The sequence below is a fragment of the Budorcas taxicolor genome, chromosome 1, assembly GCF_023091745.1.
Source record: "Budorcas taxicolor isolate Tak-1 chromosome 1, Takin1.1, whole genome shotgun sequence".
NCBI lineage: Eukaryota > Metazoa > Chordata > Mammalia > Artiodactyla > Bovidae > Budorcas > Budorcas taxicolor.
In genome coordinates this window covers 217466884-217482721 of record NC_068910.1, presented here as the reverse complement: position 1 = coordinate 217482721, position 15838 = coordinate 217466884, and the positions used below count along the sequence as shown (strand labels likewise).

The following is a 15838-nucleotide window of genomic DNA, read 5'->3' as shown; positions in this document are numbered from 1 at the left end:
GGCATCGCAGGAGATGGTGGCGGTGACGATGCTCACTGACAGCCTCGCGTCCCACGGTTGCTGTGCAGTCAACGCGTCCCACACTCTGCCTGCCAGCCGACCTCCCCAGGCCCAGAGGTGCCCCATGCTGCACCCACGCCGGAAGCGGCGTCTCCCCTGCCCCTGGCACCTGGCTGGTCCCTGCCTTCCCAGCGTAACCTTTGGACCCTGCCCTCCTGCTGTGACCTCAGCCGACCAGCACCCTCCGGCCCCAGCCCGGCTCCCAGGCCAAGTCTGATGCCCACTTGTCCCTCCACCCCAGCCGATGTGCCAGCCGGCTCCTTCTCCCCGTCCAGCCTGGGGAGCTCATGCTTTCAGCCCGACTCTGAGGCCCCCTCCCACCTGCTGCCTGGAGGTCCCCCGGGGTGCCAGGACCCCGTCAGCTCAACCCGCGGGTCGCCGCTCTCTGGGGCCCCAGCTGCAGACTGCAGGCATCCGTCCCGTGCCTACGTCCCTACTGCCTGGCACCCGCCTCAGACCCGGGCATCTACCTTCTTCCTCCTCGTTCCCGGGGAGCCTAGCAAGGCCTTGGCAGGCCTGGCTGTGGGCACCCCGCGTCCCCCGCCCCGGCCGCTTGCACTTTTCTGGCTGAGGTCAGTCCAGCAAATGCAGGTGCAACCCTGGCCGTGTTTTCTAGACTGCCACCTTTTCTGGACACTGAGGTTCTAAATGGCACCAGACCAGGCCACCCCCTGTGTGCAAGGGGGTCAGAGGAGACGAGACAGAAATACATCACAGAACCGTCTCGAAGCTGCTTGGGTGCCCTGCCAGGGCCGGCCTGCAGCCATCCTCAGAACATTCTCAGAAACAATGCCTTCCCCCTCCTTGGGGACTCTGTCCCATGTCTGGAAAAATCTTCTAGCTGGGGTCAGGGCAGAGTCAACGAAGCAGCTGAGAAAATGTAAACACGCTTGGTCTTCTTTGTGGAGTCCCTGGTGGCCGCTCCCGTAAGGATGTGTACTGGAGAGCCGGAATATTAAAACATCAAAGGGCGTCGTTTGGGGACAGTTTCTCTTGGCTGGTTTCCGGGTGAGGACCGTGGCCGGGGAGCCGGCGGGACAGAGGCGTTTGCTGCAGGGCTGGGCATCTGCAAGCATTTCTTCTCATGCTTTGGAGACTCTTGATTCCAGCAGCCTTCCCCTTTCCCTTCTCTGAAAGTTTATTTCTGTCTCTGGCTCCGGCCCTGCTCCCCGGGGAGGACCCAGGTGGGGAGCTGGGCGGGCTGTCAGCACCCCACCACAGGCCCGGCCTGCAGGCTCTGCCTTCGCGGCCTCGGGCCTGCACCCGCCTTCCTCTTCGGCCTTCCCCTCTTCTGTTTCCTCGTGCGTGGGGGAGGCTGCGGCTGTGTCTTGCCGTGTGACCAGGGGTCCTGCTGTGTGGCCAGGTGCTGGGCTGCTTCTCAGTTCCCCTTGCGGAGGCTGTGGCTTCTTTTTCTTCTTAGTTTGTGCGCCCTTGGGCTTGCTTGATGGTAGCTGAGCATGGTGACGGATGCTCTGGCCCACCTTGGGGGTCCCCTGAGGACAGCTTCCCTAGCCTCTACCTACAGGTGTTCTCTGGAATGGGCAGGTGCCCCAGGCATTAATGCCCCAGGAATGGCCTCAATCCCTGAGGACAGACGCCCGCCTTCCTTGCACCTCACAGGGCATCACATGGCATCTCCGGTCCCCAGTAACCTGCCCGTGGATGCCTGCCTTGGCTTTCCTCTCCTCCTTGTTTCTTATCCCTGCTCCCTCACTCTTATTGTCTGGGATTACTCCCCAAAGAAACAGCTTGCACCCCAAAGCTTACAGGGTCTGCTTTTGAAGAGACGAAGTCGAGGCCTGGCTCCCACTCTTTCCTTTCAGCAGCTGCAGCTCTTACTTGAACCCCGACTCCTTGGACTGGAAAAGGGCACTTCCTGTCCCATCCCCCAGCCCTCATCCCCTTGCTTGATTCTCTTCCTTTACAAACCTGTCTTGGCATGACGCCATGGTTAACGCTGGTATTTGAAAGTCACAAAATAGTCAGGGGGTCGCTAGCTCCATATACCAAGAGCTAATTTCTCCCCTGAAAGCACTTGCCGGCTGCCTTTTCGATGGCTTCCTGAGTCAGGGAAGTGGACCGAGAAAGTAATATGGGGTGGGGATGAGGGCAGCGTTGGTTGTTGGAGAGCCGGTGGCTGTTTGTGAAGACGCGGTCCCTTCCTTCCTCATTGATTCTAGCCCCTGGATTGCTCGAAATGGCCTGCCCGTCGGCTTCACTGTTGCTGACAGCAGAGTCTTTGGCCCGGCATCGCTCCCTGAGGTCTCTGCGGGCGCTTACTCAGGTGGGGCTGTGGGAAGACTCCCTTTGTCCCAGAATACAGTCGTCCTGTGAGATAACTGGAGGTGCTACGTGGGGAAACGGTTTTGGTGTGAAAGTGCCTCACCATTTGCTCCTGTTTGTGGCAAATGGTGATGGTGTCCCTTCTGGTCGTGAAGCTCCATTTCCTGTTTAAGCACACTTATCTAGATAAAGGAAAGTGGATCCATTTTCAAAGGTAATGTATTTGGAGACTGGAAAACTGGGAAATAAATATGGGGTGCAGTGTCCCAGAATGTGGGGTCCAGGCAAGGTGTCTCCTACAGGGAGTGTGTGGGTGTCCTTTGTCCTTTTTGCTAATGTCCGCCATTGTTTATGACCTTTAGACTATTTCTTTGGAAGAAGGGTGGGGATTTTCTTATCTGAATAGATATTTTTGGAAACCAAAGCATGTTCCTGAGTAGACTGTGTAAGCAAAGCTTTTTAAGCGGGGTGAATTGTTGGTTGCTCAACTAAATGAGTAACACAAAAATAGACCTTCAGCCTTAGATTGAAATTCCAGGTATTTGCTTCCGGAGGCTGAGGCTGCTCACTTGTGGCCTGCCGCACGTAGGGCGGGAGGCAAGGGTCAGCTGCCGGGTGGCAGTGAGCATCGATGTTTACAGAGCCCAGCCATAAAGGAAGGCCCGGGAAGCTGCGCCTCACTCTCAGGGCTCATTGGCTGTTGGAGCGACCTTACCACTCCAGGCAAGAACCCTCATTTACTGGAGCATATTTATTTTTACATTTCAATGATGTATTTTTGATGAACTTGATGAAGTATTATGCGTTCAGCCCCGGGAAACGCCACTGCAGTTTATAAATAGTGATTTCAGGGAGGTGCAGAGTTCCTGGAATTACGGCAGTATTTTTGTTTTCATGTGCCTCTGTGCGTTTCCTTAAAAAAAAAAAAGAAAAAAAGATCAGCTCTTGCCCCAAAACATGTCTGCTTTTTCTTTTAAAATACACCATTGTGTGAATTTCTAGAAATGTCTACTATATCCTTCTTTCAAACACCTAACCATACAAATTAATCCCAGCTAACAGCTGTTCATCATATGTCATATTCAGAACTGAGTCCTGTTGACTAAAAAATGCACAGCCTGAGAGTTTCGAGTTACGTTTTATGGGGGACAGAATGAGGACTTAGCCTGGGAGACAACATTTCCAACAGCCCTGAAAAACGGCTCCAGGGAGGCAGGGGGAGAGGTCAGTGTAAGATATGAATTTTGTGAAGGAGATATGTGTGGTCAGTCACGCATTTTGGTAGAGGCTTGCTGCTAGCCACAAGGAGCAGATGCCACCGGTAACGATTTTAGTCCTTTTCTCGATTTGAGGAGATGCAAGAATTAGGCTCATGAAATGCTCTCTTGAAAATACCTATCTGCAGGCTTAACCTGCCAGATTTTTGCAGAGCAGAGAGTACCCTTTCCTGGTCTCCGCTCTGAATGCCTCTCGGGGTGTGGAAGGCCCCTGGCTGCAGTGGCCGAGGGCGCAGCTGACCAGGGCCGGTTTCTGTTGGCAGGCCCCGCAGCACTCGGCCATCGAGGTCCGTGTCACTTTCAAGGCTCCCTAACACGCTGCTTGGGTTTTCTTGGTAGGCACCACGCAGCCTAGCAGAATGCTGGCCTTTGATGCCCTGCCTGCAGGTTCCTGCGAGATCGCACCTGGCCCGATACGGCAGTCTGTCCCCATTTAACCCCCTGTCCCCCGTCCTCTCTGAATCCCCGCAGAAATGGAGATCTTCGCCCTTTTCAACAAACCGAAGAGCCCTCAGAAGCGCCGGCAATATTACCCTGTCACCGTTCCTCTCCGGGTCTCCAAGAACGGCCCGACGGTCAGCGGTCTGGACGCCAACTGGCTGGAGCACATGAGCGACCACTTCCGGAAGGGCGGCGTCCTGGTGAACGCGGTCTCCTCGCTTGGCTTGGTCCACGGTAAGGACCACGTCCCCACCCCACCCCCCATCAAGTGGCCCTCCTGAACTCTGCTTTTCACGCCTGACATCTCAGCCCACTTTCAGAACCACCCCCCAACCCCGCCCCAATTCAGAAAGTTCCGCGGGTCTGATTTCAATTCACACATCTGGAGGAGTCATCCACAAAAGCCCACACCCGTGCTCGCCCAGCCCCTCTAGGAGTCAGCCAGGTCCATGCGAACACCATGGAGAAGGGGAGAAGGGGAGGGGCAGTTTCATTTCATCATGGTGGCCTCCGTTGAGGTTGCTTTTAAAGGCTTTTAAAGAGATTATTCCTGGGGTTTGTTAATTACCCCCTAGGATCCTGCCGCTCTGAAAGTGCAAATTGTTTGTAGACATCATTACAGTTTGAAGTAACAGTAGCAGCACCTTGGAATTAACAGCAGATGAGTGAACTGAACAGCTGGGTTTCTGTAAACTCTGTCGGGATACACACTGCTCCAGGGTCTCACTGTGCCCAGCGGCCCTGCCAGTAATGGGTTCTCTCTGGGGGTTTGCTGCTCAGGCAGCAATATTGGTGTCAGCTCCTCTGAGGCAGAGAGAAAGCTTGTCCCAAGTGGGTAAATGTGTCAAGCAAAGAAGGGGTTTTCAAGCTAACATGAAGGTGGCTTGAGTCGCTAGGGTGCATCAAAACCCAGAGACCATTTGGGGCATGGGGCCAACCTGCCAGCACGTGTGGATCTTGAGGGCTGCCAGTCAGCAGGATTCTTGAGCAAGTGAAATGTGAAGTAACACCGAATCCGTTGATCCCAGTGAAACCTGGCAGGGGGCACCGACATTGAGCAGTTTTCTCTCTAAAAATTGGCAGAGTCAGGAACAGAGATTGGATTCTGTATTATTTGCAATCCTTGAGCTGCTAGCAAACATCCTTGGAAGAGGCATCGGTCTTCATTCTGAGTGCCCATGCGTGTAGTCATCCGAAACTTTCAGAGCGTTGTAGAGCGCGAGCCAGTCTGGTCCAGCGCAAAGCCTTTGTCACTGTCTGAACAGCAGTGTCTAATGGTGATGGGTCCACGCAGTAGCAGCAGGCATTGCATAGCACCGTGGCCCACGGCCACTTGTGGACGGAAGCAGGATATGAGATAGGAGGTGAATGGGCAACTGGGACTTGAAGATGCTCTGTCTCTGTGCCACCAGCCGTGAGTGGCCACTGACCACTGGAGATTTGGCAAGTAAGACTGATAAACTTAATTTTTACTTCATTTAATTTTTATTTATTTCCCTTTCAGTAGCCATATGAGGCTCTCAGCTAGTGTGTTAGTGCAATTCTAAAGCGTATTTTCTTTCTTTTTTAAATAACCATTTATTTGTTTTCGCTGTGCTGGGTCTTCGTTGCTGTGTGCAGGCTTTTTCTAGTTGCAACAGGCAGAGGCTCCTCCTAGTTGGGCTTCTCTGGGGTGTGGGCTTCGCTTGTTTCAGAGCACGGGCTCTAGGGTGCACAGGCTTCAGTCGCTGTGGCCCGCGGGCCTCGGTCGCTGTGGCTTGCAGGCGGGGCCTCAGTCCTTGTGGCCCGTGGGCCTCGGTCACTGGCTCACAGGCTTAGTTGCCCCACAGTATGTGGAATCTTCCCAGACCAGGGACGGTACCTGAGTTCCCTGCCTTGGCAGGTGGATTCTTAACCGCTGGACCACCAGGGAATTCCTAGAGTATTTTTCATTAATACAACTAAGGAAGAGTCAGTTCCGTCCCCTGGCGACAAGGTCAGTAATCTCCCTGGGCGCCAGGAGGCCTTCCCTGGGCGCCGGCAGAGTTCTTGCAAGCTGGGGGCTGTGCTGGCTGGTTGGAGACGCACCATCTGACCCCAGGGCATGTGTTCAGAGCAGACGGCTACAGCCTCGTTCACCCGCGTTGGAGGGCCTGGTGGGGACCCTTTGCCTCCTGCTTCCACAGGGACACCCTGTCACGCCTCTCCGGGCACACGGCGACGGCTCCTTTTATCTCCTCCTGGGCCCAGAGAGGCGCTCTGTGGCTACACGTGGTTTTAATTCTCCGCCTGGGAAACCGAGGGTTAGTTGTGCTAGCCTCTTAAAGATGGGCAGGGAGGCGTGGGGGCCAGGAGCCGCCCGGGCAGCCGCTGGGCCTGCTCCACCCTTGGGGGAACTGGGGCTTCGGCGAGGAGGTTTTCTCTTTGGCCCTTTGCCTGTCAGGGGCCAGCCAAGCCCCCGGAGAAGACACCGCAAACACGAAAGTCTGTGCAGCCCTTCGGCGCCTGCCTGGCTGTCGCGCTTCGGCGTCCAGGCTGCGTGCTCAGCTCCACGCCTCCCCTCTCCTCATTCTCCAGCCGTGAGTCCAGAAACACAGACAGCGCACGCAGTCTTTCTTCACATCTGACTCGAGTGTTAGAAATGGCGTTATAGCCTCCCTTGGCCTCAGCTGCACGAAATCCAGCCTTCCCGCCTCGAAGGCAGAACATGAAATTTCCTCTGGCACGTGAGCGGGAAGCCTTGCACGGAGCCCGTGGCGTTTCCACAGCAGAGCTGCCCTCGAGTCCTGCTCCCCCGGCTGCGTGTCCCTGTCCCCGGAATACGTGCAGACTCCTCACATCAAAATGAATCTAAACCCACTCAGCATTCCGACAGGCTTTCTTCCTGATCTTTTTGAGAGGCAGGGGTTGGGGGGGAGGAGGTGGTGACCTGGGAGCAGAACTTACTGGGTGAGGGAGTTTCTGCCCTGGAAAAGCCCAGGCTTTCCGTTGGCCAGGGAGGAAATACGTTCTTTTCCCAGAATTTAAGAAAAAGAAAAAAAGGCAAGCTAATCATCATTATAAAAGGAACCTATTTCTAGTAGGATAATTAGTGTGCTTAGAAATAAACCTGGCAGAGCCGGGAGCACGTCTTTAAGCTGTTCGCCATCTGGGAAAAAAAGCACCAGTCTTCTGAACTGGATATTTGTGCTTCAAAATATTTTCCACAAAATTATAAAATGCCTGAGAACTTTGTCCCATAAATTAGGTGATGTTCAGCTCAAAAGAATCCAGCTCAGTTCGGTTCAGTCACTCAGTCGTGTCAGACTCTTTGCAACCCTATGGACTCCAGCACGCCAGGCCTCCCTGTCCATCACCAACTCTCAGAGTTTACTCAGACTCATGCCCACCGAGTTGGTGATGCCATCCAACCATCTCATCCTCTATCAACCCCTTCTCCTCCCACCTTCAATCTTTCCCAGCATCAGGGTCTTCTCCAGTGAGTCAGTTCTTCGCATCAGGTGGCCAAAGTGTTGGAGTTTCAGCTTCAGCATCTGTCTTCCAATGAATATTCAGGACCGAACTCCTTTAGGATGGACTGGTTGGATCTCCTTGCAGTCCAAGGGACTCTCAAAAGTCTTCTCCAACACCAGAGTTCAAAAGCATCAATTCTTCATCACTCAGCTTTCTTTATGGTCCAACTCTCACATCCATACGTGACTACTGGGAAAACCATGGCTTTGACTAGACAGACCTTTGTTGGCAAAGTAGTGTCTCTGCTTTTGAATATGCTGTCTGGGTTGGCCATGATTTTTCTTTCAAGGAGCAAGTGTCTTTTAATTTCATGGCTGCAGTCACCATCTGCAGTGATTTTGAAGCCCCCCAAAATGAAGTCTGTCACTGTTTCTACTGTTTCCCCATCTATTTGCCATGAAGTGATGGGACCAGATGCCATGATCTTAGTTTTCTGAATGTGGAGCTTTAAGCCAGCTTTTTCAAGAATCCAGTTAAGACTCCTGTTTTTGAGTCCTTACCTCACAGCACGTGGAAAGGCTGGTACTGTCCTCGTGTTTGAGCCTCTGCTCGTGCTCCCGGGCTCCTCTCCTGAGAACGAGCAGGTGTCCTGGGCTGGGGAGGCTGTGCTCTGGGGCTCTGGGGAACTTCCCGTGTGGCTGAAAGGGGCGCCTAGTGGTGGTCCCGGGGCCCTGGCAGTCCCCGTGCGCTGGTGCGTCCTCAGCAGCCTGCACGCCAGCTCCTCTGGCCTCGGGTACTGTCGTCGTGTCTGTAGAGATGGAGGCACTGAGAGGTTAAGTCGTTGCTGTGGGTCCCTGCCACTGATGGGCAAGAAAGCCCTGGGAGAAGGGGAGAGGGGAGGAGAGGAGAGAGGAGGCGGCTGCCCTTGGGGAGGAGGGAGTCCCGGGGATGCTCAGACGACAGGATGGCCAGGCTTGCAGAGACACTGCAGCCAGTGAGATGAAGGCCAGAGCCCTGCTTCTCGAGGGTGGGCGAGGCCGGTGGGGTGGCCCTCTGCGGAGCTGGCAGCCGCTGGGGGCTCGGGCGAGTACCAGAAGTCTAGGGTAGGGAGACCCACCCAGAGCTTGTTTCCCACCAAGGGCTCCCAGGCCTGCGGAGTCCCTGCCGCCATCACTGGGGGAGATGAGGGAGGCGCTGACCTCACTGGGGGAGGGGGAAGGGCCGCCGTCTCTGGGGGAGGGGCCGCCCTCTCTGGGAAGCAGCCGCCGCCCCTGTCCTTGCCCCGAAGTTGCCTCCCTTTGTCCCCCTGGCCCTGGCCTTGCTCTGCGTCCCTCTTGCCCTCCCCTTGGCCTTGCCCGTGGCCTGTCCCTCCCGTCTCCTCCCTGACCCTCTGACCCTCTCTCTGCCCTCAGCCTCCTCTCCCTGCCCTCACCCTCACCCGGCCTCTTGCCTCTGGCAGCAGCATCTCTGTGAGGCCTACATGTACTTGTCTCCCATCATTTCTAAAATGCCCTTTGCAGCCCGTTGTCCAAACCAGATTCCAGTCCAGCAGCAAGTGCCACGTATGGAAACTACATCCTCGGCTCTCTTTGACCTGAGAGAGTTGTTCTTCAGGACCCTGCCTGCTTCAGATTACCCTAGCCTCTCACACTGTCCTGCATTCGGGATGTGTCCAGCCAGTGCCTCATGGTGGTATTTTATTTCTCCCACCTCTGTCACCTATAAACTGGAATTTAGTTCTGAGACCTTGGTACATTGAGCACTTAGGACTAGGGTACATTCCGGATGCTGTTGTGTTTGAAAAGCTCTGCCACATTGGATGACATGTGGTACCTGGACAGCCCTCCTCTTCTGCCTCTTTGAGGTTTGGGTTTTCCTTAAGACTCTCTGATGCCCCAGCTTCATGTCATCCAAATAACATTTGGTATTTAGACCACATTTTTGATGCCTAGAATAAGCCAGATTGCCTTATATTTGCAAAATAGGTATGTAAAAACATGTGCATATTCCAAATAAAATATACATAGGGACACATATTGTAGGCAGACGTATTTTTCACCTTTTTATTTTGCATTGAGTGTAGCTGATGAACAGTGCTGTGATAGGTTCAGGTGAACAGCGAAGAGACTCAGCCATACATAGACATGAGCCATTCTCCCCTAAACTCTCCCGTCCAGGCTGGAGGCAGACATATTTGCAAGTCCTTGGGCAAGGCCTGCTTCCTATGCTTCTTAGCGGCCCAGTGTGTATACCCTGTGGTCTGTATGCAGAAAGCAAGCAATAAAGGTTTTCAGGTGCTGCTCGCTTGTTCTGAGTGCTGAGGAGGGCCGGTGTTGGGATGTGCCTCCCCAGGGCCCTGCAGGCTGGGGGAGCAGGGGAGGGGGAGGTTGCAGCGAATTCACGGCCACTCCTTGGCCAGCCGCAGGCTCCAGGCACGTTGGCTTCATGTTTGCAGGTGTGGCTTCTATTTCAGAAGAGCTGCTCAATAAAGCAAAGGGTTTCACTAAGATTTCATTTAGGCTATGAATGCATTTTCCCCTCTATCTGTGGCATGTCTTTAAGGAAACTTTTTTCTGCAGTATAGCCCACATAGAGACACGATACAGTCAACAAAAACAAGACTGGGAGCTGACTGTGGCTCAGATCATGAACTCCTTATTGCCAAATTCAGACTTAAATTGAAGAAAGTAGGGAAAACCACTAGACCAATCAGGTATGACCTAAATCAAATCCCTTATGATTATACAGTGGAGGTGAGAAATAGATTTAAGGGCCTAGATCTGATAGATAGAGTGCCTGATGAACTATGGAATGAGGTTCGTGACATTGTACAGGAGACAGGGATCAAGACCATCCCCATGGAAAAGAAATGCAAAAAAGCAAAACGGCTGTCTGGGGAGGCCTTACAAATAGCTGTGAAAAGAAGAGAGGTGAAAAGCAAAGGAGAAAAGGAAAGATATAAGCATCTGAATGCAGAGTTCCAAAGAATAGCAAGAAGAGATAAGAAAGCCTTCTTCAGCGATCAGTGCAAAGAAATAGAGGAAAACAACAGAGTGGGAAAGACTAGAGATCTCTTCAAGAAAATTAGAGATACTAAGGAAACATTTCATGCAAAGATGGGCTCGATCAAGGACAGAAATGGTCTGGACCTAGCAGAAGCAGAAGATATTAAGAAGAGGTGGCCAGAATACACAGAAGAACTGTACAAAAAAGATCTTCACGACCCAGATAATCATGATGATGTGATCACTAATCTAGAGCCAGACATCTTGGAATGTGAAGTCAAGTGGGCCTTAGAAAGCATCACTACGAACAAAGCTAGTGGAGGTGATGGAATTCCAGTGGAGCTGTTTCAAATCCTGGAAGATAATGCTGTGAAAGTGCTGCACTCAATATGCCAGCAAGTTTGGAAAACTCAGCAGTGGCCACAGGACTGGAAAAGGTCAGTTTTCATTCCAATCCCAAATAATGCTCAAACTACCGCACAATTGCACTCATCTCACATGCTAGTAAAGTAATGCTCAAAATTCTCCAAGCCAGAATTCAGCAATACGTGAACCATGAACTCCCTGATGTTCAAGCTGGTTTTAGAAAAGGCAGAGGAACCAGAGATCAAATTGCCAACATCCGCTGGATCATGGAAAAAGCAAGAGAGTTCCAGAAAAACATCTATTTCTGTTTTATTGACTATGCCAAAGCCTTTGACTGTGTGGATCACAGTAAACTGTGGAAAATTCCGAAAGAGATGGGAATACCAGACCACCTGACCTGCCTCTTGAGAAATCTGTATGCAGGTCAGGAAGCAACAGTTAGAACTGGACATGGAACAACAGACTGGTTCCAAATAGGAAAAGGAGTACATCAAGGCTGTATATTGTCACCCTGCTTATTTAACTTCTATGCAGAGTACATCATGAGAAACGCTGGACTGGAAGAAACACAAGCTGGAATCAAGATTGCCAGGAGAAATATCAATAACCTCAGATATGCAGATGACACCACCCTTATGGCAGAAGGTGAGGAAGAACTAAAGAGCCTCTTGATGGAAGTGAAAGAGGAGAGCAAAAAGGTTGGCTTAAAGCTCAACATTCAGAAAAAGAAGATCATGGCATCTGGTCCCATCACTTCATGGGAAATAGATAGGGAAACAGTGGAAACAGTGTCAAACTTTATTTTTGGGGGCTCCAAAATCACTGCAGATGGTGACTGCAGCCATGAAATTAAGAGACACTTACTCCTTGGAAGAAAAGTTATGACCAACCTAGACAGTATATTCAAAAGCAGGGACATTACTTTGCCGACTAAGGTCCGTCTAGTCAAGGCTATGGTTTTTCCAGTAGTCATGTATGGATGTGAGAGTTGGACTGTGACGAAGGCTGAGCACCGAAGAATTGATGCTTTTGAACTGTGGTGTTGGAGAAGACTCTTGAGAGTCCCTTAGACTGCAAGGAGATCCAACCAGTCCATTCTGAAGGCGATCAATCCTGGGATTTCTTTGGAAGGACTGATGCTAAAGCTGAAGCTCCAGTACTTTGGCCACCTCATGTGAAGAGTTGACTCATTGGAAAAGACTCTGATGCTGGGAGAGATTGGGGGCAGGAGAAGGGGATGACCCAGGATGAGATGGCTGGATGGCATCACAGACTTGATGGACCTGAATCTGAGTGAACTCTGGGAGATGGTGATGGACAGGGAGGCCTGGCGTGCTGCGATTTATGGGGTCGCAAAGAGTCGGACACGACTGAGTGACTGAAGTGAATCTGAACTGACACAGATCCTGAGCTCAGTGGGTTTTCACAAGGTGAGTGCACCTGTGTGACCAGCCCCAGATCAACAAACAGAGCGTCCCAACCCATCAGAGTCTCTCTCACAGCCTCATCGTGCTCTCCCCAAGGCCGACAGCAGTGCTGGTTGGAAGTGTCATGGATGGGTGTGAACTTTGTATGGGTGGAGCCTGCCCTCCTTGTGTTTGGCTTCTTCCCATCATTCTCTTTGAGATTCATCCCCATTCTTACACATCATTCGGATCATTTTTTCTCACTGCGTATGCACTCTCTTGTGTTGATAGATACAGCGTATCCATTTACAAGCATATTCTTGGTCTTTCTTTGCCCCCTGCGGGAAAGGATGGCTTCTGCACAGATTTGGTCCCCAGCAGAAGCTATAAGGCCATCTCACTGCAACTCCACTGGGATGCACCCAAAACACGAAGGCGGGGAGCACAGCCTCGTGGTCAGAGCACGCCTACTCTATGAGACCAGGCTCTGAGGCTGTCCATCGCCCCCCACCGGCCAGAGCAGAGCCCTGGCACATCCCCGTGGTAGAAAAATTAAGTATCCATCAGCTCTTGAAAGAACAAAGGCTTTGGAATCAAGCAAACCACATTCAGATCGAGATTGGCCCTTGTGTGCACTTGAACGTAGACATGTGACTTTGGTCCTGTGGCTTCCGTCCATGTTCTCACCGCCCAGAGGGACACATGAGCCTTGCAGAACTGGGGAGAGGATTCACTGAGGAGCCATGAACGCGCCTGGCAGAGGCCTCCTCGCCGACCTGCACCAGATCAGGGCACTTCCTCCCCATCGGGGCATCTGGTCAGGTAAATGGCACAACTCGTAGTCTGACCCTTACTGGCACAGAAGCGGGGTTCCACCTCCTCTGGCTTATTTACCACTTCCAACAGGGACTGCAGGGAAGGAAGGAAGGCAGGTTGAGAGCAGATGTGAGGGCTGGAGAAGCAGCAGGGACAGACTCTGGGGTATGAATCAGGAGTGGCACACACCATTGCCCAGATGGGGTGATTCCATTTGCAGGGGGTTGCGTATCCGTATAACCCAGGCAGGTAGGGCTGTGAGGTTGGTGGAGGCCACTCCAGGAACCAAGGTGGTGCCCTGACTACCATGCTGGTAGGGAGACGGGATGTCAGGGGCCAAGGACATCTGGGATGCCAGCGACACCAGTATGGGTAATTTAGACCATCTTAGCGAATTATTGGAGAAGGCAATGGCAACCCACTCCAGTACTCTTGCCTGGAAACCCCCAATGAACGGAGGAGCCTGGTAGGCTGCAGTCCATGGGGTTGCTAAGGGTCGGACACGACTGAGCGACTTCACTTACACTTTTCACTTTCATGCATTGGAGAAGGAAATGGCAACCCACTCCAGTGTTCTTGCCTGGAGAATCCCAGAGACGGGGGAGCCTGGTGGGCTGCTGTCTATGGGGTCACACAGAGTCAGACATGACTGAAGCAAGCGACTTAGCGTATTATTGAGTGGGCTCAAAAGTTCATTCAGGTTTTCCCATAAGATATTACAGACAGAGCAAATGAATTTTTCAGTTCAGTAGCTCAGTCATGTCTGACTCTTTGCAACCCCATGAATTGCACCACGCCAGGCCTCCCTGTCCATCACCAACTCCCGGAATTCACCCAAACTCGTGTCCATTGAGTCGGTGATGCCATCCAACCATCTCATCCTCTGTCATCCCCTTCTCCTCCTGCCTTCAATCTTTCCCAGCATCAGGGTCTTCTCAAGTGAGTCAGCTCTTCATATCAGGTGGCCAAAGTATTGGAGTTTCAGCTTCAATATCAGTTCTTCCAATGAACACCCAGGACTGATCTCCTTTAGGATGGACTGGTTGGATCTCCTTGCAGTCCAAGGGACTCTCAAGAGTCTTCTCCAACACCAGAGTTCAAAAGCATCAATTCTTCCACGCTCAGCTTTCTTTATAGTCCAACTTTCACATCCATACATGACCACTGGAAAAATCATAACCTTGACTAGATGGAACTTTGTTGGCAAAGTAATGTCTCTGCTTTTTAATATGCTGTCTAGTTTGGTCATAACTTTCCTTCCAAGGAGTAAGTGTCTTTTAATTTCATGGCTGCAATCACCATCTGCAGTGATTTTGGAGCCCAGAAAAATAAAGTCAGCCACTGTTTCCACTGTTTCCCTATCTATTTGCCATGAAGTGATGGGACCAGATGCCATGATCTTCGTTTTCTGAATGTTGAGCTTTAAGCCAACTTTTTCACTCTCCTCTTTCACTTTCATCAAGAGGCTTTTTAGTTCTTCTTCACTTTCTGCCATAAGGGTGATGTCATCTGCACACCTGAGGTTATTGATATTTCTCCTGGCAACCTTGATTCCAGCTTGTGCTTCCTCCAGCCCAGCATTTCTCACGATGTACTCTGCATAGAAGTTAAATAAGCAGGGTGACAATATACAGCCTTGATGTACTCCTTTTCCTATTTGGAACCAGTCTGTTGTTCCATGTCCAGTTCTAACTGTTGCTTCCTGACCTGCATACAGATTTCTCAAGAGGCAGGTCAGGTGGTCTGGTATTCCCATCTCTTTCAGATTTTCAGAGTTTATTGTGATCCACAGAGTCAAAGGCTTTGGCATAGTCAATAAAGTAGAAGTAGGTGTTTTTCTGGAACTCTCGTGCTTTTTCCATGATCCAGCGGATGTTGGCAATTTGATCTCTGGTTCCTCTGCCTTTTCTAAAACCAGCTTGAACATCGGGAAATTCACAGTTCACGTATTGCTGAAGCCTGGCTTGGAGAGTTTTGAGCATTACTTTACTAGCGTGTGAAATGAGTACAATTGTGCGGTAGTTTGAGCATTCTTTGGGATTGCCTTTCTTTGGGATTGGAATGAAAACTGACCTTTTCCAGTCCTGTGGCCACTGCTGAGTTATCCAAATGTGCTGGCATATTGAGTGCAGCACTTTCACAGCATCATCTTTCAGGATTTGAAATATCTCAACTGGAACTTTATTATCTCCACTAGCTTTGTTCGTAGTGATGCTTCCTAAGGCCTCGTTGACTTCACCTTCTAGGATGTCTGTCTCTAGATGAGTGATGACACCATCGTTATTATCTGGGTCATGAAGATCTTTTTTGTATAATTTTTTCGTGTATTTTTGCCACCTCTTCTTAATAGCTTCTTGTTCTGTTAGGTCCAGACCATTTCTGTCCTTTATCGAGCCCATCTTTGGGTGAAATGTTCCCTTGGTATCTTTAATGTTATTGAAGAGATCTCTAGTCTTTCCCATTCTGTTATTTTCCTCTTATTTCTTTGCATTGATTGCTGAGAAAGGCTTTCTTTTTTCTCCATGCTATTCTTTGGAATTCTGCAATCAAATCGGTATATCTTTCCTTTTCTCCTTTGCTTGTTGCTTCCCTTCTTTTCACAGCTATTTGCAAAACCTCCTCAGACAGCCATTTTGCTTTTATGCATTTCTTTTCCATGGGGATGGTCTTGATCCCTGTCTCCTGTACAGTGTCACAAACCTCCATCCATAGTTCATCAGGCACTCTGTCTATCAGATCTAGTCCCTTAAAT

The 15838-nt window shown here is 51.2% G+C and overlaps 1 protein-coding gene across 1 annotated transcript in view; it reads left to right on the top strand.

Annotated features, from left to right (window-relative positions):
- RFTN1 (raftlin, lipid raft linker 1) overlaps positions 1–15838 on the top strand; it is a 233974-nt gene that overhangs the window by 164124 nt on the left and 54012 nt on the right. Inside the window, exon 6 of the mRNA XM_052639301.1 lies at positions 4092–4295. Within this exon, the coding sequence (XP_052495261.1) occupies positions 4092–4295 (204 nt within the window). The remainder of the gene's footprint in view (positions 1–4091; positions 4296–15838) is intronic.